The following is a 22056-nucleotide window of genomic DNA, read 5'->3' on the forward strand; positions in this document are numbered from 1 at the left end:
CAGACCGGCCTCCGGGTTGCTGGGGGGATTATGGTGGAAAACTGCTGCTAGTAACTGCTGCAGTTTTTATTAATACAAGAGGCCGATATTGCAGCACTGCTGCAAAACCGGCCGCCAGTAACAAAAATGGCCCCCACTAGTCCAAAAGCAGCCCCACCCTTCCGGTCCACTGGGAAAATGCCCGGTGCCCACTTCAGCCAGTCCAGCCCTGCAGGTACTGGTGTCTGATGGCACCGTAAGGCAGTATCCTGTGCTGACTTTAATCTAGCTCCGGGTCTGATTTTAATAGGTCATAAAAAATAAATGCTAAATAACATTAAAACAGCGCTGAGAGCATATAATGTTCATAATATCGTACATTAAATAGGCCATGACTCAACAACTGGAAAAGAAAGAATCTAAAATATTAAAACTGAAGGGATATTATATGAACGAGGGAACCCAGAACAGCACTGACACATGATATTGAGAGGCACGACATATAAAGTTAAAGAAAATATACCTATGTGAGTAACTACACATATACGAGGTGGGTGATAAAGCAAGCAAGCTGCTGGCCTGATGGATAGGGGAGAAAAGGAGAAGTGGATTTACAAAATAGCTGATAAAAATGGAAATGGAAAAAGGAATGATAATGAAATGACTGTCAGTTTGGTGAATTATTGCGGAGAGATGTGCCGATCCCCACTGCAATATGGGAAAGGGGATATTGATGAGTTTATGAGGTACTGTCCTACTCTAAGACGGAGTCCAGAGCAGCGAATTGAGCTACTGAAGGAAATAAAGGCTAAAGAAATAACCTTGGCCATAAGCCAAATGCAGCCAGGCAAAGCCACGGGGACCAGTGAACCACCGGCAGAGCTGTTCAAAAGCTTAGCCAGCAATCCCCACAAACTTCTCTTGGCATTACATAAAGAAGCCAACAAGACACAGGAATTGTCCCCAGACCTGCAAATAGCCACAATAATACTGACAAGAAAGCGACCTGATGAACACTTCTCCTAATGCCAATATCTTTGCTGTAGTGCTTCTAAAACATTAACTACCAGAGCCCTCACCAGGAGGCAATTGCAGCCTGCAGCACCCATTGCCCCTGCTGGCACTACTAACGAGAGTACCAAACCAGCTACTAACCATCACACTCCTACAAGTGTGACAACTCAGACTATTCCAGGCCCCCAAAGTTATAAGATTAGAATGAGCGGCAGGTATTAGTCATTTTAATGTATGTTGAATTAGTAAACAACTGTTGTGCTTACTCTAAATGAGGCAAACAACCCACCATGTGGCAGTCTGTCATAAGTGCCGGTGCCGGCAATTAAGTGCCGGTGCCGAGCACTGGAAACCACCGGCTCAAATTAAGCAGAGACCTGACCTTAGGACTGCCGGCACTCGAATTTTCGAGAACATAGGATTATTCATGACCCTGAGATTTGCCCCCAAGAGTAAAAGAGCGGCCATATACAAGAAAGAGTTGGCGTTTGTTGACATAGCGGGTGGCTCCGCCACCGTGGAGTTTAAGTTTGTTCCCCCCTTCTTTTGTCGCCCTGTCCTGAGGAGGCCTGATTTGTTGGAAGGCCGAAACGCGACCGCGTCGACACTTTCCAATTGGAGGAGTCTTTTTGTTTTCAATTAATTTGTGAAAGATACACCACTGGATACATGTGAAGATTTAGGTTCCACGAGGTTTTGGGTTTGGAACCATTGTATCTGACTACCTCCTAGTGTACTACCGAGATTTAATAGGAGGACACGTTTGTAGTACTGTGCCATAGGGTGAAAGATAGGAAGTACTCAACAAAGATATATATATAAATTATATCCTCCCCCTTTTTTGTTACATGTTTTGTTGTATAAAGTGTATATGTTGTTTCACTGTGTATATTTGTTGTATATAGGTATGTACATAGGTATGTTAATTTGCTGTGTATAGTGCATACATTTGTTTTGAGAGGATTTAGCGCTTGTGTTTTGTGACATATATAAAAGAAATGAGATAAGTATACTTTGAACGGATTACAATAAATAGAAATGTGTAATCTTATCCTCCTGTGGGTGTGATGATATCTGAAAACATTTGAATAATTGTACAGTGGACTTTAGCCACAAGACCAATAGGAGAATTTATTGTCATCTATTGCGAAAATTTGTCTATATTTGTTCCTCCTTTTGCCAATTTTCCCTTCCCATGAATGTAGAGACCCCGACATAAGCGAATGTACAGGCAAGTAAGTTATAATCTTGCAAAGCCACAGTGATACATTCTGTTCATTCAGGATTTAAGAATGATAGAACAATAAGACATAATCTTCATTGACTGCACATGAGCCTAGAATGCATTTGTTGTTATGATAGGAGCCAGTATTTGATGCGGAAAAAATATTCAACTTGATTGAAAGGGATTTTACGCTAGCAGTTCTCCAAAAGATAGGCGAAGGCCTACCTTCATCCGTTAGATACAAATACTCTACTTTAGGAATAGAAGTCAATAAGACAATGTTGAGGGGGTGACACTACACTGCAGAATTCGACTAGGATGTTGTCTGTCACCCCTACTATTTGCATTAACGACTGAACCTTTTGGATACGGGAGGGACGCTCTGGACAGAGGTCTGAAACTGGAAGGTGATCGGGATGCTACAATTTCACTTTTTGTGAATGATGTAGAATTGTATTTTGAGGAATCAAAAGACAAAATTCATAGAATACTAGATATTTCCCTTATTTATATGGATTATAGTGGATACAGGACACATTTGTCCACCTCAACATCATATCCTGTTTACCATAGACATCCAAACCTATGTGGTACTGGCCATTAAATCTCAATATGCTTTAAATATCTAGGCACATTCATCACAAGAGATGCCACTGATGATATAAGAAAAATATACAATGGGCAGTAAAATGATTCAAGATAAATGTGTCACATTGGAGGCCTCTCCCATTATTCCTACTGGGGAAAGTAGCGAAGTATAAAACAATAGCTTTTCCACAATTTCTTTATATACTTCAAAATATCCCTTTTTGTGTACCACAAGGAGTCCTTCTCCAGACAGTGTGTCTACCGAGAATATTATATGGTGATTGTAATTGTAGTTGTATTTATATAGAGCTTAGTACCCTTGGTTGGGTGTTGAAGCACTTTCCGGCGCGTAGCATGCTACTACGGAACCCAAAGGATTAGTAGTGGATAAGTGTAGGGAAATATAAGTTAATTTGAGTGATGGACATGTGAGTCTGTTATTTTGATTGAATATGATAATTGAGAGATAGAAGAGGGAAGAGTATTATTTGGGAAATCACAGTGGTTACATGAAGGTTGGGATGAATAAAAGGAGACATAGAGGATGGAAGAGTCCCTAGAAAGGAATTAGGGAATTAGAGATCATAGTTGTAAAATGAGGTGTGGGATGAGTCGAAGGAGGGATACATTAGGGAAGAATTTAGAAAGGGCTGTTTGGGAGATCATAGTATTAAATTGAGGTTTGTGGTGAGGCAGGAGGTATAGAGGAGTGAAGAGTCTAGAAAGGGGTATTTTGGTGATCATAGTAATAGAGTGAGGTTTAGGATGACAGAGTAGAAGTAGGGGATATATTGAGTAAGGTACAGAGTGAGACAGTAGTACATTGGAGAGACTGTGACAGGATTTTTACTTTCTCCTGCAGTCGGAGTAAAGTCATAAATATAAAGATAGATGACTACATAGAAAGGATATACATGTATAAGGAAGATAATATATTGGGATCTAAATTTGTATTGTATAAACTCAGACTTTACAGACTGTTGCTGTACTTCAAGCTAATTTATTTGTGTATTTTTTATAACAATTATTTTTCTTTTATTTGATCTTTTCTTCGCTATTTTAATAGTGAAGCACTTGCAGATGCAATAGATGATAACATTTACATATTGTGATAGATAAATACAAGAGAGACCCATAAGCACCTAATCAAATAACTTATATAAAAATTATGCAGTGAGCTATGAACATGCTAAACATAGAATACTATATATATATATATATATATATATATATATATATATACACATATATAAGAAAAGCTAGGTCTCTAAGCAACACTCTGGTACACAGTCACTTTGAAAAGGAAGCTACAGCGCCTTTAAATACACTAAGGGGATGTTATCCTTGCCGCAAATGCAAGGCTTGTGTAAAGAATAAAAGAGCACAGTCTTATATGATACCTGGTCTTGCGAAACCCAAAAACATTACCAAGTTTATGACCTGTACCACTTCCTACAAGGTATACTGTTTGATGTGTCCCTGCGGTTTAAAATACATAGGGAACACAATTCTTCCCATGAAGTTCCGCATTTTAGAACACATTCAGGCCATCACCAATAAAGACATTGCATATCCGGTAGCCCGACATTTTAGTAGCATGCATAATAGCAATAGGGGATCTTCTGGCTTACTTTTGCCTGGACCATGTACCAGCAAATTTAAGGGGAGCAGATTGAACCCTCAAATTGAGGAAACTAGAGTTACGCTACATAATAGATGTCCAGACAAAGGCACCAAAAGGGATGAACAGTAGCGAGGAGTTATCGGAACATCTAGGATAAATTCTGCATTTTTCTGGTACTACATTGTGAGCCTTTATCGAGCTTTTTCTTACTGATAGTTTGTCTTTCATCTCATAGGTCATAGAATAGGTACTGGTAGAGCTATGAGTAGAGAGGTGGTACTACAATTCAAAGGATCATTTGATCGATAATAACAATATATATATATTAAATAATTAATTTTCTCTGTGTGTCTGCCTCATTTAGCTCTAAGTAATATATACATTTGTTAAGGAGACCTAAAGAGTATCTATATGTGTTAAAAAAGCATTGTTATTATCCCTAACTGTACAAAGAAATACAAATATCTAGATACATATAATCACATTTTAAATGTTTTTATACACAGGGATATGCTGTACATTAGTCCTTGAGTATGGTGGTTCTATAGGAAAGAGCAAAATCTTGAGTAGTCTTCTGAAGATAAGATAGTTATCCATGGATGTTTTGTTTTGGGGTAATGAAATCCATAGTGTGGCTGCTTAAACAGGGAAAGAAAGATATACCACCTATGGTCTTTTTCTTATATATTGGGGGTTTGAGTCTGGGTGTCAATCTTCAGCGGATGTTACTTTGTTGAATGCATTTGGCAGGGGCAGCTCCTTCACTAGGGTAGAGGAGCGTCTCCCCACTGCTTTCTCCAGTGTGAGAAGCAAAACATAAAATGGTAATAACTTACAATTTTACGTTTGGTTGTGGGCAGGGCTGTAGAAAAGTGGGTTTCTGTTGCAGTAACCCAGCCCCCCACTTTTTGCCAGACTACTGTTGCACTTTGACTTGATGTGCCCTGGGTCCCTGCCAATCAGGTTCCCAGGGCCTGTGCTCTTTCCCCAAAACTGACCCAATTGGCATCTCTAGCCACAGGTCAGGCCCTGGTAAATGGTACCACAAATACCCAGGACACTGTGACCAAGAAAGACCTCTTAGGGCTGCAGCACTTATTGTGCCACCCTTAGAGGACCTGTACCTTTACCTTTACACACACACTGCCTTTGCAGGCTGCATGTTTTGCTGCAGAAACAAGGGAAGAGTCGACATGGCACAAATCTCTGTGTGCCATGCCTACAACCCACTGCCCTGGCATAGGTCAATCACCCCTCTAGCTGGGCACACTATACCAGTGGTGAGGGTACAGGTGCATGTACCCCTACAGTGTCTAAGTCCATTCTTAGACATTGTAAGTGCAGTGCTGCCATTAAGAGTATATGGTGCTGGGAGTTTGTCATTACGAACTCTATAGCACCATAATGGCTACTCTGAAAACTGAGAAGTTTGGTATCAAACTTCTCTGCACATTAAAACCAAGCTAGTGTGGAATGTAATGTAAAATGCACACAGAGGGCATCTTAGAGATGCCCCCTGAAAACGAACCTACCACTAGTGTCCAGGCTGAGTGGCTGCTTTCAGCTGCCACCACCAGAAATGTTTCTGACCCCTGGGTCTAGAGCCTGCTGCTCTCTGGGGCCTGAAACAATGCACATCCTAAGACGAGGTGCCAAGCCTCCTCCCCCAGGATGGGCAGGGTTCACGAAGGGGAAGCTTCAAAGGCTCGCTGCCTTTGTGAGCTTCCCCACACCACATGCTGCTCCCAGCAACTGGTCCCCATTGGTTCTGACCCACACTTGGGAGGGAGAACCGGTGGGAAAAACAAGTGAGTAAGAGAAGTGTGCCCACCTCTGCCAACTCCACACCTCAGGTGGGGAGGCGAGGTGAAGCACAACTCTGTCTACGCCATCTTGAAGATGGGGGGATTCAGCCATCCAAGGACAGGCTCATGCCCCCCTCCCACTGGAGGGTGGCATAATAGGGGCTGTAACCACCCCAGGTAAGGGACCCATTGGTCCCTGTCTTTACCTACCTGTAACGTCCCTAAATCTAGTATTTAGGGGCCCCTGAACCTTGCTTCCTCAGACAAGAACCTGCAGCAAGAAAAGCAGAAGAAGGACCGAACAGCCGTGCCGAAGCTAACAAGAGGAAAACACCCACTCATTTGGCCCCATCCCTACCGGCCTGTCTCCACCTCGAACCTGCTCCTGCGAAATCCCGGTGTGTCCTGCAGCCAGCAACATCAAAAACCCCAGAGGACCTGCCTGCATTCAAGCACCAAGACTTTGTCTCCTGTGAACAACGGATTTGTTCACCTTCAACCTCTGTCTCCGGCCGGACACCGCGAATACGCCCCATTCTGCACCAGCCGTCCACGGCCCGAGCTCAAGTGTGCAAACACCACGAGGAGGTCACCCTGGCAATCCTGACCCGAGATCTGGCATCCCCTGACCTGTCTCAAGCCTCCAGCCGAGGCCTGCAGTCTAAATTCAGAAGGCCCCTCTAACGGCGAACAGGAGCTGCTAAGAAGATCTGACCCCAAAAGGCACCCCCGCACCTGACGCCCCACAGCCTTGTGTGCCCAAACCAACAGTGCCTAACCAACCCCTAACTTCCCAACTTACCTCTCGAATTGGTGGTCAGACCCAGAAGGCCTTCATCTCCCTGCCTGCAGTGCTTTTGCAAACCAGAGGTTCTCAATTGAAGTCTACAGGGGGTCCGACATCAAAACAGCACCCTGCATCCGGCCGCCCTAGTGCCTCTCAGGGTGCACCTTTGGTGCTAATTTGTTTCCCCATTCGCCCTGAGCTAAAGTCCAGGAGCTTTGCTCCCAAAACCCAGTGGCCTGCTTGTCAGCAGCCACCAACCGGAGACCCCCTATCCCCCAATGGATAACATTGGGCCTCAGCACCCTGCACCCGGCCGCCCTAGTGCAGTCGAGGGTGTAACATGAGTGATTCCTCGACCCTGGGGGACCCCTGAGTCTACCCCCAGAACCTCAACTCCCACTACCAAATACTTACCTCAAAACCGATAACACTATTTTCCTCCATAGGATAACATTGACTGTTTTTCTGTGAAAAGTTTCTAACTGTGGAGTTTGAGAAACTAAAGAACTTCTCTAAAATTGCATAATCTAACAAAAACGATCTTACTTCCCTGTTTTCAGGAAATGTCCCAGAGTAGTATCTAGGTATACTACTCTGTGAAAGCCTAGTAATCTCAAAAGTTAGTGATCTGCTATTTTACTGTAAATCTAACAAAAACGATCTTACTTCCCTGTTTTCAGGAAATGTCCCAGAGTAGTATCTAGGTATACTACTCTGTGAAAGCCTAGTAATCTCAAAAGTTAGTGATCTGCTATTTTACTGTAAAGCCTATTCAAGTCTATGTACTGCATTTACTAAATATTTAATTTCTCTGCATCCAAACTGTAAATCAAATCAACGTGCATATACAATTATCATTCAAACTGTATTTCTATTGCATTACTACTGTAAAGTACTTATTGCTTACCTGTGTCGGGCTTGCTTGGTTCTAGAAAATAAAATAAATAAAAGAATATTTTCATACAAAAATAATTGGTCTGAAGTTAAGTATTTGAGTGTGTGAATTCATATGCTGACTGAGTGTGTACATAAAATGCTTAACACTGTCTTCTGATACTGCCTTACTGCTCGACCACACTACCACAAATAGAGAGTAAGGTTCTATCTAACTTTACCTCTGCCTATCTTTGGGGTGCCACTGGACTTTGTGCACACTATACCTCACTTTGGTATAGTACATACAGAGCAGGCTTCCCGCAATGGCTGCTCTGCGAGCAGCCAGTGCAGGGGAAGAGTGGTGTGCCCATTCCTGAGGGTCCAATGAGTCTTTGGTCGGCCCTCTTGCGCCGCCCAAACCAGTCATGCGCACTCAGCTCTTTCTCCATGCAGGCTGCAGCCTGCATGGAGAACATGTCCTCCCCGTAAGCCCCTGGCTGGGCGGCGTCCCCACCAATCACAACGCTGTCATTGCAGTGTTGTGATTGGCTGTGGGGAGGGAGCCTGGCTGCCTGCCTCCTATTCCTGAAAAGAAGCGGGACCAGAAAGGTAAGTTTGATTTTTTTTAATTATTAAATGAAAGCCCCCTCTTCTGCCGTTATGGAAGCATTCAATTTGAGATGACTCCATGTCATCCACTGATCAACAGCTCTGAGGGAAAGATTGTGTAGTATTGAGAGGGCAGGTGTTTTGGATTGGGGTGGGATGTATTGGGGATGGAGTGCGATGGAATGGATTGGGGTGAGGTTGATTGGATTGGAGTGGGATAAATTGGATTGGGGTGGAATGAAGTGGGGTGAATTGGGATGAGTGGGTGGATTAGGGTGAGGTGGATTGGATAGGAGGGGAGCATATTGTTTTGAATTGGAGTGGGGCAGATTGGAGTGGGTGGTTTGAAGTGGGCAGATTGTTTTGGATTGGATTGGAGTAGGGCAGATTGGAGTGGGATGGATTAGGTTGAGGCAGACTGTTTTGGATTGGAGTGGGCAGATTGTTTTGGATTAGAGTGAGGCAGATTTGAGTAGGGCAGATTGTTTTGGATTGGAATGGGGCAAATATTTTAGATTGGAGAGGGTCAGACTGGCTTGGAATGGAGTGGGGCAGATTGTTTTGATTGTAGCAGATTGGAGTTTGGCAGACTTGAGTGGGCAGATTGTTTTGTTGTGGGGCAGATTGTTTTGGATTAGAGTAAGGCAGATTTGAGTAAGGCAGATTGTTTTGGATTGGAATGGGGCAAATTGTTCTAGATTGGAGAGGGGCAGAATGGTTTGGATTGGAGTGGGGCAGATTGTTTTGATTGTAGCAGATTGGAGTTTGGCAGACTTGAGTGGGCAGATTGTTTTGTTGTGGGGCAGATTGTTTTGGATTGGAGTGAGGCGAATTAGAGAGGGGCAGATAGGAGTGGGGTGGGTTGGGACAGTTGTAATGTGGTGGATCGGAGTGTATTGAATTGGGGTGAGTGGTATGGATTGGAGTGGGGTGGATTGGATTGGTCAGGGGGGGATTGAGTGGGGCAGATTGTGTGGGGTGAGGTGGGTAGATTGGCATGGATTGGAGTGGGTGGATTGGGGTGTACTGCACAATTATGTGGTAAAGCATAATTTCAGAAATTGCAAATAAGAAAGAAACAATGTGTTTGCAATAAGATAATACTGATCTTTTGAGAACAGCACCCACAAGCAAAATTAAAAGAAATCATGAGTGCTAAGTGAGAAAAGAAGAGTTGGCAAAATAAAATAAGTTAACCATAGAAAATAAATCTTTGCAATTTTGTTTGTCCTGCTGGGCATGTTTTTGCTAGTCACACACCTTCTCTTTGCAGGGAACTAAAAGTAAAAAGAACAAAATAGTACCTCAATCAAGCTGAGAGCAACGGATTGGAACTGATTAGGTTGAATCAATCAGTGCTTGGTCCCTGCTCCACAGAGAGGAATGGAAATTATATTAGGCCTGCCTTGATAAATTAGGAGACTGGTAGAAGAGCGCCATGCAAGCCAACAAATGATAGGCAGCAGGAGAGTTCCAAGCACTTTTTGTTAACAACAGTGTATCGCAAGTGAGACACGCACTAGTGCATGCTCAACCGTAATAACTGTGGTATAAAATGATCTCAGCGCATGAGATGGACAAGCACCAACGAAATCTCTGACAAAATTATACACTGGGGTATATGATGGAGGTATATGATTCCCAGATACTAGAAAATACTACTGGGCTGCACAGATTATAGTAATAAATGATTTGGTATTCGCACCCATCGAGGAAACTAGAATGGAAATCACTGGGAATTGAGAAGATCGTGCACTCCTCTATGGGTGGGACCCACGACATACATGTCCAGAACCAACGCAAATGGTGAGACTGCGATGGAAAGCTGCCATGCAGATGATGGGATGGAAGTGAGTCCTTAGTAAGGACACTCCCCTGGGGGGCAGTTAAAGGAGGTGGGGGCACTAAAGGGATTTTGAAAATGGGATATATTAGGATCTCGAAGATAGGGGATATTTGGTGGACAGATACTATAAAATCCTTTACACAAGTAAAAGAAGAATACCCAACATTTTAATTACACACAGCTATGACATGCACTAGGGGAATAGAAAGATAAACTGAAGGTGATACAGGGGATATACCAACTAGAAAATTGAGTTCTGGTGGAACCTCTGAAGAAAACAACTATATCACTGATCTATAAAATATTTACAAATATTTTCCTGAAAACCCAGATAAAGAAAAATGGGAAAGAGATCTTGGACAGCTAGAAAATGAGGTCTTGGATGAGGCCAAATGGGCGCCAAGAGAGGTACCAATTAGGGCAATTTTGTCAGTACAACTCATTTTGTTTCACAGAACATATTACGCTAAACTGAAGATCATTGAGCACATACAGTTGAATCACAAACTAAGGGGGATGTGGCCTAAGTGAAATGTATTTCACACATTTTGGCAACACCTCAAAGTCACTAAATACTGTTAAAAACTTCAAAATCATTATATATAATAACAGAAATTGAGTTCAAATGGAATACAAAATGTAAGTTATTGTAGATCTGTGGTGACCAGACACCACTTAGGTGCAAAAAATCATTCTGTGACCCTGGACTAGTGGTTGCCAGATGAAACACTGCACACTTTTGATGGAGGGGGGAGTAACAACCTATAATAAATGACTTACAGTTATGGGCTGATTTGTGCTGTAGCAGAAAGAAATTTACAAAAGTTGAGGTGACCCGCATAAATGTCTAAAAGTTTGGGGGAAATGGAATGAAACGTATGATCTAAAATAGTCCTCCCATGTATAGGAATGATGAATAATGAAAAGAAGGGAAAGATAAGAAATAGCAAAATATCAATGGCAGTAGACTCAGAAATGTTGGCCCAAAGAACAAGCCTTCGACAAGCCATCATCACACTGTATACAATCCCAAGGGCATATTTGACTTAACGCGGCTTAACACCGCCTTGTAAATAAGGCCCCCTTTCATGCTACACTTAGCGTGAATGGGGCGTGCAATGGGCGTTGTGGTGGGCGTTCGGCCGCAACACCCACTGATTTTGACGCTGCCCCCTATTTACAAGGGTGGCGTAAATAGGAGGAAGAGCCAAAATTAAGACCAGGGAAAACCTGGTCTTTTCCATGAATGAATGATTGTTCATGTGCAGGAAGGTGTGCCTTCCTGCACATAAACAATCATTTGAAAAATGACAACTTGCAACTACTATGTGTCCTGCACAATGCATCACGCATCAAAGTTACAATTCGCCATACTTGATTGTTTATGTGTAGGAAAGGACACCTTTCAGCATATAAACAATCATTCCACCCAACGCAGCTAGATTTAGCTCCAGCGCTCAGGGAAACGCAGGGGTGCGCCGCATTCTTGTTAATACGGCGCATCCTTGCGTTTTCAGAATGGCGCAGCGTGGCGTTAGCAATGTTTGCTTAACCCAACGCTTCGCCATTCCCTTGTGAATATGCCCCTACATCGTTGTAAAGAGACACAAAACATGAAAGGACATTGAGATGAATGTGCTTTAGAATATAGCGCCTACTATATACAATAGAACAGAAAATGTTGACATTATATGACCTTTATTGTACTTTAGGTTTATAGAAAACAATGAAAATTGTTTTATAAATAAAAAAAAATCCCCCAGATTTAGAAATAACAATACAGACATCGCCTAAGCCTTATTTGGTCATATTCAAATCCTATCGTTTAATTCCAGGCCGCTGTCTGCTGCCGGCGGATAATATATACGGAGATGTCGTCTGCACGCAGCGTCCCTTCCTGCTCCGGTAATCCGACCAACGATCCATTTATCTCCACATTTCCCCGTTATCACTTGTGCCGCAAACGCCACATAAATAGCAAACAGCAAAAGGTGACTCTCCTCCCGCTTGTCTGCTGCCTCGAACTGCGCCGCAATCATCAGTAATGTCCCTGTTTATAATAATGGCGCTCGCAGGTCTCTGCATTTGTACGCAGATCACGCGCTTTTATTAAAAAAAAACAACGAGCCTGATTCACAAAGGTACATTTGGTCGTAAACTTAAGTTTACAGGCACATTTCCTTCTTTTGCGCCTGCCAGGAATGCATAAAGGGTTTCCTAGTAAGTGTGGGTGGTGAGGTGTAGGGGAGGGGCTTTATTGTCAGGGAAAGTTTCTGCTGTGGAGAGCTCTGCACAAGGGGAATAGGACCCCACTGTAACCAGTTTTGTGCAGAGTTTGTGTTTCTGTCCACAGGACTTTTTTGGGATATAATTTTCAGGTGGTGCTCAACTTAGTTGATAAGGCCAGCAGAAATAGAATAAAAAAGGAAGCTCCGCCCGACAACACTAACAGCACAGCAGAGTCCCCATGTTTGTTTCTTAATGCAGATGTATATCGCGTGAAACTCCACCAGAAGGTATTGGAGCGCTTTACATAAGCACCAGTTATGTTACACAAAGACACATTGTTCGTACGCTCAGGGAGATTAAGTGATTTGCCCAGAATCACAGGATGCTAGGCTGACGTCGAGGCTCCAACCCGGCTCCCCAGCTCCAAAGTCGGCAGCTCTGGCCATTAGGCCACACCCTCGCCTCATTACCCTACCCTATCCAACAATATGTGCTGGTCACTACAGCTTCTTCCTCCACCCATTCACCAAAACCCTGCTCCTATCTTATCGAGGGACAATGCAACAGACAAAAACTGGCACCCCACTCCAGCAACCACACATTTCAACTACCCCAACTACCTGCACCAGAGTGACTTGAGCACTCGCTGCTGGGATCGGTGAACAAGACGCAGGGCAAAAGATGTGTTGGGTCTTAGCAACTTCCATTTACAGGAAAACTGGAGGGCCAATCTCTTAAAAACACACACAATTAATGTAAGCTAAGTCCTCCCTAGCCAATATCCCATTGGATCTACTCAACCTTTTTTATCATTCCAATTGTACTTTCAACAGTAATTGCAGCTGGTCGCATCACTTCAGCTACCACCAAACTTTGCCACTTCAGCTTCTCCCAACCAGTACCTCCAGCGGTTGACCTCAGCATTCCGCACTGCTGATCTCTCTCGGAGATTTGACCTTTACCAACCATTGAGAGCAGGGCTCGAGTCGGGGTACCACGCTTGTGGATTGCGTCCCCCCACTTATTTTACCGGGGGACGCCGTCCCCCCTGCCTAACAGCTGGACTTCAATCTTTGGCCTCTCTGGGACGAGCAGCTCGGCACCTTTCGTGACATCACTTCCTGTCGCGACGTCACTTCCGGTGACAGCAGCCCCCCACTTCTGTTTTTTACGACTTGTGCCCTGATTGAAAGCATCCGTCCCAACTTCAACCAACCCCCGAGCCACCACCAATGCTATTCACTACACCATCCCCTGTTCCGTCAGCCACCGTCAGACACAACCCAGACCTGTTCCTTCTGCCCTACTCCGCGGAGTTGCCACTGCAAGAGCTATCCCTTCAGAATACTTCTTAGATGAGCACTCTCACGCCTCCTCCTTTGTGAAAATGCGGCAGAAAATGTAGCCCACACTTATGAGACAGAGATAAGTACGTTAATACCACACAACGTGTGATAGGCCCTGGATTCCCACCATTGCCTCCCTGCACGGGAAACGTTCAACCCGCTCTTGTGAGATAACTCCTGGTAAAATGAATCTCTGAAGCACTCGTGCAGAGAAACGTCTGACCAGGAGTCTGCATGTTGCCGTTGCCCCCAGAGGCTGGTCCAAAGCCTAACCACTGAAGAGATCTCACTGCTGTGCACCACTGGGAAATCTGAAGTGCTCCCGCCCTTGAAAGGAGAGGAGCGTAATGGACCTGAGGGATAAGCAAGGCCTTACTAAGGGGATGTACTTGAGATCCATGAGGTCTGCAGTCGGCTTGCTGTGACTAATCTAAAGACATCTGGTTTCCTTGAGGCATGACATCGTTGGCTGACATAGGGTGGTGACTGGTGGTGACTTGCCCTCGACTTGCCCTGAAGTTGCAGAAATGCAATCCTCCTTCTAGAGAAAAAGAAGGGCTGAAGGATACTTCTCCTTCATCCAGGGCCATTGGTGTTTGTGCCCTATTAGCTGATTTATGTCGCCATAATACCAGAAAAGTTTCCACCATCGGTCCGCAGTGATCAGTTTGGAGACGGTAAAGTTCAAAGATGTGGCAGGACTTTGACCATAAACCCCAGAGCCCTCAGTAGCCAGTGGGAAGCTTTCGTTCACCAGGAGTCCATGTCCCATGGGCGCCCCAACCCTGGTCTCTCCCCATGCTGCGTAGCTCCACCGGACTCCACCCGTGCTCCAGCATAGCTGCTGCCAAGTTCGAGACCCGCCTCCACCCGCAGGCTACCACCTGCGCCTCATCCCTGGTGGACAGTGGTAGGCTTTTGGTCTGTTTTTGCCGATTTTCATCGTGCCTGCTTTTGCGCTTCTGCCCGTTTTTATTGTGGTTGTTTTGTGGCCTTCTGGTGTTTATTATTGTATTTACTGTATTTATTCTCCTCTTTGTCCCTTTGTGCCTGTTTTTCCCTTGGTTCCCTCGCCGGTCCCGCTTCCCGCCGCTGCGTCTCCTGTGGCCCCGCCCCCCGCTCCAATTTGTCCGCTCCCCCCTCCCAGCTGCTCCTCCCTTCCATCTCCCCTTCTTATAGCGGCCTCTGCACGGTGAAGGGAGCGACCCGTGACCCTGCTTCCAGGCAGGTCGCTCCCCACGCCTTATAACTCCACTGGACTGCGCCCGTGCTCCAGCATAGCTGCTGCCAAGTTCGAGACCCGCCTCCACCCGCAGGCTACCACCTGTGCCTCATCCCTGGTGACCAGTGGTAGGCCTTAGGTCTGTTTTTGCCGATTTTCACTGTGCCTGCTTTTGCGCTTCTGCCCGTTTTTATTGTGCTTGTTTTGTACCCTTCTGGTGTTTAGTATTTACTGTCTTTATTCTCTTCTTTGTCCCTTTGTGCCCGTTTTTGCCTCTGTTCCCTTGCCGGTCCCGGATCCTGCCACTGCGTCTCCTGCGGCCTCGACCCCCGCTCCCATTCGTCCGCTACCCCCCTCCCAGCTGCTCCTCCCTCCCACCTCCCCTTCTTATGGCGGCCTCTGCACGGTGAAGGGGGCGACCTGTGACCCTGCTTCCAGGCAGGTCACTCCCCGCGCCTCGTAACTCCACCGGACTGCCCCCGTGCTCCAGAGTAGCTGCTGCCAAGTTCGAGGCCCGCCTCCACCCGCAGGCTACCACCTGCGCCTCAACCCTGGTGACCAGTGGTAGGCCTTAGGTCTGTTTTTGCCGATTTTCACTGTGCCTGCTTTTGCGCTTCTGCCCGTTTTTATTGTGCTTGTTTTGTGCCCCTCTGGTGTTTAGTATTGTGTTTACTATATTTGTTCTCCTCTTTGTCCCTTTGTGCCCGTTTTTACCACAGTTCCCTTGCCGGTCCCGTTTCCTGCTGCTGCGTCCCCTGCGTACGCGCCCCCCTGCTCCCATTTGTCCACTCCCCCCTCCCAGCTGCTCCTCCCTCCCACCTCCCCTTCTTATGGCGGACGAAGTGCAGGTGCGCCACTGGCGCGCCGAAGGCCCGCCTAAGGCAAGCCCGTCAGCGCCCGTCCGCGCCTGGACCACGCCCAGCGGCAGAACCCCTGGCCCCCACGAACACCACGACGCCTGACTCCACTACGATGCCAGCACCCTCCATGCACTCAACCCCGGACGACAACACACCTGCTACCGGGCCACCCCGAAGCGCACCCAAGGACCCTTCACCTGCCGGAACTGCAGCTTCACCAGCATCCTCCCCGCCAAACCTCCACCCAGGAAAGAAACCAACTACCTCTGATGGATCCTCCTCAACACCCGCTCCGCCCGCAAACATGCAGTTGAACACTGGGACCTTCTCGACTCAACCTCCCCAGACTTCACCTTCCTGACAGAGACCTGGCTGAACTCCGCCTCAGCACCCAACATCGCTATAACCATCCCGGATGGCTACAAGATCACCCGCAGGGATCGCACGAACGGAGTTGGAGGAGGAATCACCATCGTCCACAAAAACACCCTCAGAGTCTCAACCAACACGGACGAAACCCTCAGCACCGCCGAACACCTGAAATTCCAGATCCACACCGACCCCAACACCACCCTCAGAGTAACCCTCACCTACAGACCCCCCCGGACCCCAACCACAGTTCAGAGACTCCATCGCCGACTTCATCAGCACACAGGCCCTTGCCTCCACGGACTACTTCCTCCTCGGGGACCTGTCCTTCCACCTCGAGATCAACAACGACACCAACTCCACCAACCTGATTGACAACCTCGAAATCAGACAACTCGTGACAACACCCACCCACGCTGCCAGCCACATACTTGACCCCATCTTCTCCGCAAGCCCCCATGTCTCCTTCAGCCTCACCACCGAACCCCACTGGACCGACCATCACTACATCCACTTCACCTTCAAGAAGCCCACCACGCACCACCGCACCCAACAGATGCTTCGTCGCTGCTGGAGCAAAAACACTGAAGACCAGCTATCCACCACCATCGCCAAGAGCCCACCCGCTGACCCCACCAACCCCGAGAGCCCACCCGCCGACCCCACTGGCCCCGACACCGCTGCACCCAACTTCAGACAGTGGATCCACGACTGCGCCAACACCCTCGCCCTGCTCAAATAACCCCCAAACAGCCACACCAGCAACAAAAAGCCACCTGGTTCACCGAAGACCTACAGGCCTCCAAACAAACATGCCAAAAACTGGAGAACTGGCTCCGCGAACGAACACCGGACAGCTACACAGCCCACCAGGACGCCACCCGCAGACACCATCACCTCATCAGATCCACCAAAAGGGCCTCATTCAAATACTGCCTAGACAACAACGCACACAACAACAAAGAGCTCTTCAACATCGTGAAGGAACTCTCCAATCCCAGCTCCAACACCAATGACATCCCACCCTCGCAAGACCTGTGCGACTCACTGCCCTCCTTCTCTCACCACAAGATCGACGACATCCAAGACAGCTTCGACGCCGCAGCCACCCTGACAACCACCGATACCTCCGCCTTTCACGACCACCACCCGCACCAACCGCGGCTCTCCTGGACCAACATCAATGACGAAGACACCAGCAAAATCATGAACACCATCCACTCCAGATCACCGCTAGACTCCTGCCCACACCACGTCTTCAACAAAGCCAGCAGAGCCATCGCAACCCATCTCCGGAAATTAATCAACATCTCCTTCAAACCAGCAACCTTCCCGGGAAGCTGGAAGCACGCCGAGATCAACGCCTTACTCAAGAAACCCAAGGCGGACCCCAAGGACCTCAAAAACGCCGGCCCATCTCCCAGCTCCCGTTCCCAGTGAAGGTCATCGAAAAAAACATCAACAAACAACTGACCCGGTACCTCGAGGAGAACAGCATCCTGGGCCCATCCCAGTCCGGGTTCCGCAGCAACCACAGCACCGAAACCGCCCTCATTGCCGGCACCGATGACATCAGGACACTGCTAGACAATGGAGAAACAGCGGCCCTCATCCTCCTGGACCTGTCAGCCGCCTTCAGCACGGTCTGCCACCGCACACTACGAGCACGCCTACATGACGCCGGGATCCAAGAGAAGGCCCTCGGACTGGACCACATCCTTCCTCTCCGGCAGAACACAGAGTGTCCGCCTCCCCCCTTCCGCTCCAATGTCGTCGTCGAATGGATGAGGAACAGCTGACTGAAGCTGAACTCTGACATGACGGAGGTCCTCATCCTCGGATCCACCCCTTCGGCCTGGGACAACTCCTGGTGGCCGACCACACTGGGAACAGCCCCAACACCCACCAACCACGCATGCAACCTAGGGGTCATCTCCGCCTTCTGCTTCAACACCCTCCGCATGCACCGCAGGATCTACAAATGGATCCCCACCGAAACGAGAAAAACGGTCACCCAGGCCCTCGTCAGCAGCAGGTAGGACTACGGAAACGCCCTCTACGTAGGAACCTTGGCCAAACTCCTGAGACTGCTGCAACGCATCCAGAATGCCTCTGCACGCCTGATCCTCGACATCCCCCGAAGCAGCCACATCACACCCCACCTGAGAGACCTGAACTGGCTCCCCGTCAATAAGAGGATAACCTTCAAGCTCCTCGCCCATGCACACAAAGCACTCCACAACACCGGACCAGCATACCTCAACAGACGACTCAGTTTCTACAACCCCACCCGCAAGCTCTGCTCCACCGGCCTCGCCCTCGCCCCTGTCCCCCACATCCAAAGAACGACGGCTGCCGGCAGATCTTTCTCCCACCTCACCGCCAAGACCTGGAATACCCTCCCTAGCCACCTACGGCAGACCCAAGACCTACTGACCTTCAGAAGACTCCTCAAGACCTGGCTCTTCGAACAGTAGCAACCCCCCCCTACCCTCAGCACCTTGAGACCTTCACAGGTAAGTAGTGTGCTTTACAAGTGATATGATTGATTGATTGATTGATTGATTGATTGAAAACATTAAAAGGAACAATGCCCTTGTGTGATATGAGCTCTTAAGCAGTGATCAATCTGTTAACCAAAAAGTGTCTGGGCTCATATTTTTGCTCAGAAGCTGTGACCAAAGCTATCTAACGTCGAAGTTGCTGAACATTAAGGCTGTGTAGTCTTGATACCGCACAGCACTATCATACACTTCCAGACAAACCCAGCACCTCTATCTCACTTTTTCATACTTTTTTTATCCCTGCTTTTTCCCTTTGACACTGTTTTTTCAGTCTGTCTCTTCCTCTTTCTTTCACATGTTTGTGTTTTTCTCTCTTGCTACGGATGAAAGTCTGATAAAAAAATAAGTCCCTGTCCCCACAAATGAGTGCTGACCAAAATTAAGCATTACCTTAAGGAAGCACCCCAGTGGGCCTATTTAAGATGCTAATATTGGGTGCTAAGATTTTTTTGGGGCACCTATAGCTCCCAGTTGGAAACTTAACTGAAATCAGAGCTGGAACGAATGTCTCTTGAAGAGAATCCAGTTCTCCGACACACTTTTACGCAACCCCCTATTGGCACCCGGTAACAGAACCCTAGAATTTTGAAAATGGGACCTATTTTTCCTGCCATCATTTTGTGGGTTTGCCATCTCTTTTGGATGAAGAGGTTCTTTGACACACTTTTGGCAGATTTTCAGTACCATTACCTCAAACCCAGTGAACTGCTCACCCCCAACTAAGGGACTCTTAGAAATAAGGACAACTGGCAGACAGGATGCGTTTTAACATTCTGCTTGGCACCTCAGTCATGGTGAAACATTGCTGCGGCAAACAACTGACGCGCGAAGATTTCCGGAAACAGCCGAGGACTTGTGATCTTAGGCTCATGGGATAATAGTTTTCATAAAATTCCATGTTATTCTGACTGAAGCAGTTTATTGCTTAAGTGCTGCTTGAGGCCCATCTTGGCCCTGTTTGTACACGTTTCGAATTTTCCAAATATTCGCTTTGATTTCAAACACCTAGAACCTGACAGATTTTGCAATTATTCCCAAGCATCTCCCTGCATTTATTCTGCTCTCTGGTGTAAGCTCCTTAAGTCTCTTTAAGTTACCTGAGGATGCGTTGAATTTTTTTCAGATGTCGAGTCCATTTCCTGAACATCTTTCAGCTTTGAAGGGAGTCTTTATCAGTAAACACTGTGGGTTAAGAAACCCGGTGGCAATATTTTTTATTGATGGTGTGTGCATTATATTACACGTCTAGCATAGTCGAGGCTGCAGATATCATCTAGAACATGGTTATAAGAACCCTTCTTCTACCTTTAATGAGATTAAATCACATTATTTCTACAGTTCTGTAAACCCAATATTTCTAAAAAAAGACACAAATTATGTATCATCATATTATGGCAAGCTCCTTAAGTCCCTTTACATTACCTGAGGATGCTTTGAATTTTTTTCAGATGTCGAGTCCATTTCCTGAACAACTTTCAGCTTTGAAGGGGGTCTTTCATATTTCACTATACTAATTCACCACTAACCCTTTATGGGTTCCAGAATAGCGTGCTACACGCCGAAAAAAGTGCTTCAACACCCCATCAGGGGTAACAAGCGCCTCTATAAATGCAAACTTTTTTCCCTCTTCTAACACTCCGCTATCCTTCGGAATCTAAATACCTGACTAACCTATCCACCACTCAAATTACTTTCATATTTCACTATACTAATTCAACACTAATCCTTTATGGGTTCCAGAGTAGTGTGCTACTTGCTGAAAAGCGCTTTGACGTCTCGTCAGGGGTATTAAGCGCTATATAAATGCACTTACAATACCATACAATACAATACAATTTAATGGCTACAAGTGGCTTTTGTCATTTTTGCACCTTTGGGCAATGCTGGCTTTTCAGCCAAAAGAACTGTGCAATCTGAGACTTGTACCAAAACATCCCAGCTTGCAAGGAGTGGTTGCTAAAAAAAACATAGGAGTTCCTAAAGACATAGCACATGCCATGAGGCCGCTCGGAAGATGTCCACATCAGAGGACAACTCAGCACCAGCAGTAAGGCACAAATCTGATGTTACTCCATCAGTTCACAGCGTGCAGTGACCAGTGGTATGGCCAAAGTACTCTGTAAAAGGGGCACAAGTCCTAAAAAAGAAGTGGGGGGGGACTAATCAAGTTAGGCAGTATGCAAATGACATCATGGCGCTTGACATCACAGTGCTTGATGTCAGGGTGTGGCATTGCACATGACATCAAAGGAACCCGCGTACACCTGCTTATTGTATTACCCTCCTGTGCGCAATTGTCCCGCATTCTGCGACCATTCCAGTCTTTTATTTTATTTTCTCTCTCTCTCTCTCTCTCTCTCTCTACAGGATGTTGTAATTGCATTTATGTTCTTCCTCTCATCATATTGTAAAGCGCTCTGATATCCTTCTGGATCTTGTTTGCGCTATAAAAACACTTTATAAATAAATAAATAAGTGATCACACAGGAAGTGACATCAGATATTAAGGGGCGTATTACAATGGTGGTCGGTTGGACCGCCGGCTGCTATTACGGTAGTCAGGAGACCTCCAACAAGCACACGTCAGTCCAACTGCCATATTGTGATGGGACCACTGAGCTGGCAGCCAGAAAAACGGCAAGGGCAGGTGCGGACATGGGGAAAGGGCCACAGCACATGCCGACGCCGCACAGCACCTACAGCGTGTCTGTGCACCATGTGCCATGCACCATGTTGTGCATGGCCCAGAGTCCATGAATGTGAGTGGGGGCACTACATATTCCCCTAAGGCCACTTTTCAGTGGCCCACGATGGATGGGGGCCCTGTCTAGGATCCCCATATCCCTTTTCTAAAATATTTTCATGGCGGGATTCTTGCCATGAAAAGGCTGTCGGAAAGGGATATTGTAATTCCAATAACGGTGCCTACCTCGGCACCGCCACCAATCAGGGACCTGTTCCGACCGCTGCCTCGTTGGGATCTATGATCTTGGCGGAGCTGCCGGTCTTGCGTCCGACAGCTTAGGGTCCGACCGCCAGTATCAGAATATGGCAGTCAGACTGCCACTGACAGCCTGTCGGAGGACTGACCCCACTATCATTATGAGGCCCTA

At 46.7% G+C, this 22056-nt stretch overlaps 1 protein-coding gene across 2 annotated transcripts in view; it reads right to left on the reverse strand.

Annotated features, from left to right (window-relative positions):
* Positions 1-22056, reverse strand: part of IGSF21 (immunoglobin superfamily member 21) — a 1341695-nt gene that overhangs the window by 61297 nt on the left and 1258342 nt on the right. The window contains exon 8 of one of the 2 annotated variants that reach the window (XM_078641114.1): positions 7930-7950. The exons of the other annotated variant lie outside the window; for it this stretch is intronic. Coding sequence (XP_078497240.1) covers positions 7930-7950 — 21 coding nt within the window. The remainder of the gene's footprint in view (positions 1-7929; positions 7951-22056) is intronic. 2 annotated transcript variants of the gene reach the window in all.

The sequence above is a fragment of the Lissotriton helveticus genome, chromosome 5_1 (genome assembly GCF_964261635.1).
Source record: "Lissotriton helveticus chromosome 5_1, aLisHel1.1, whole genome shotgun sequence".
NCBI classification, from domain to species: domain Eukaryota; kingdom Metazoa; phylum Chordata; class Amphibia; order Caudata; family Salamandridae; genus Lissotriton; species Lissotriton helveticus.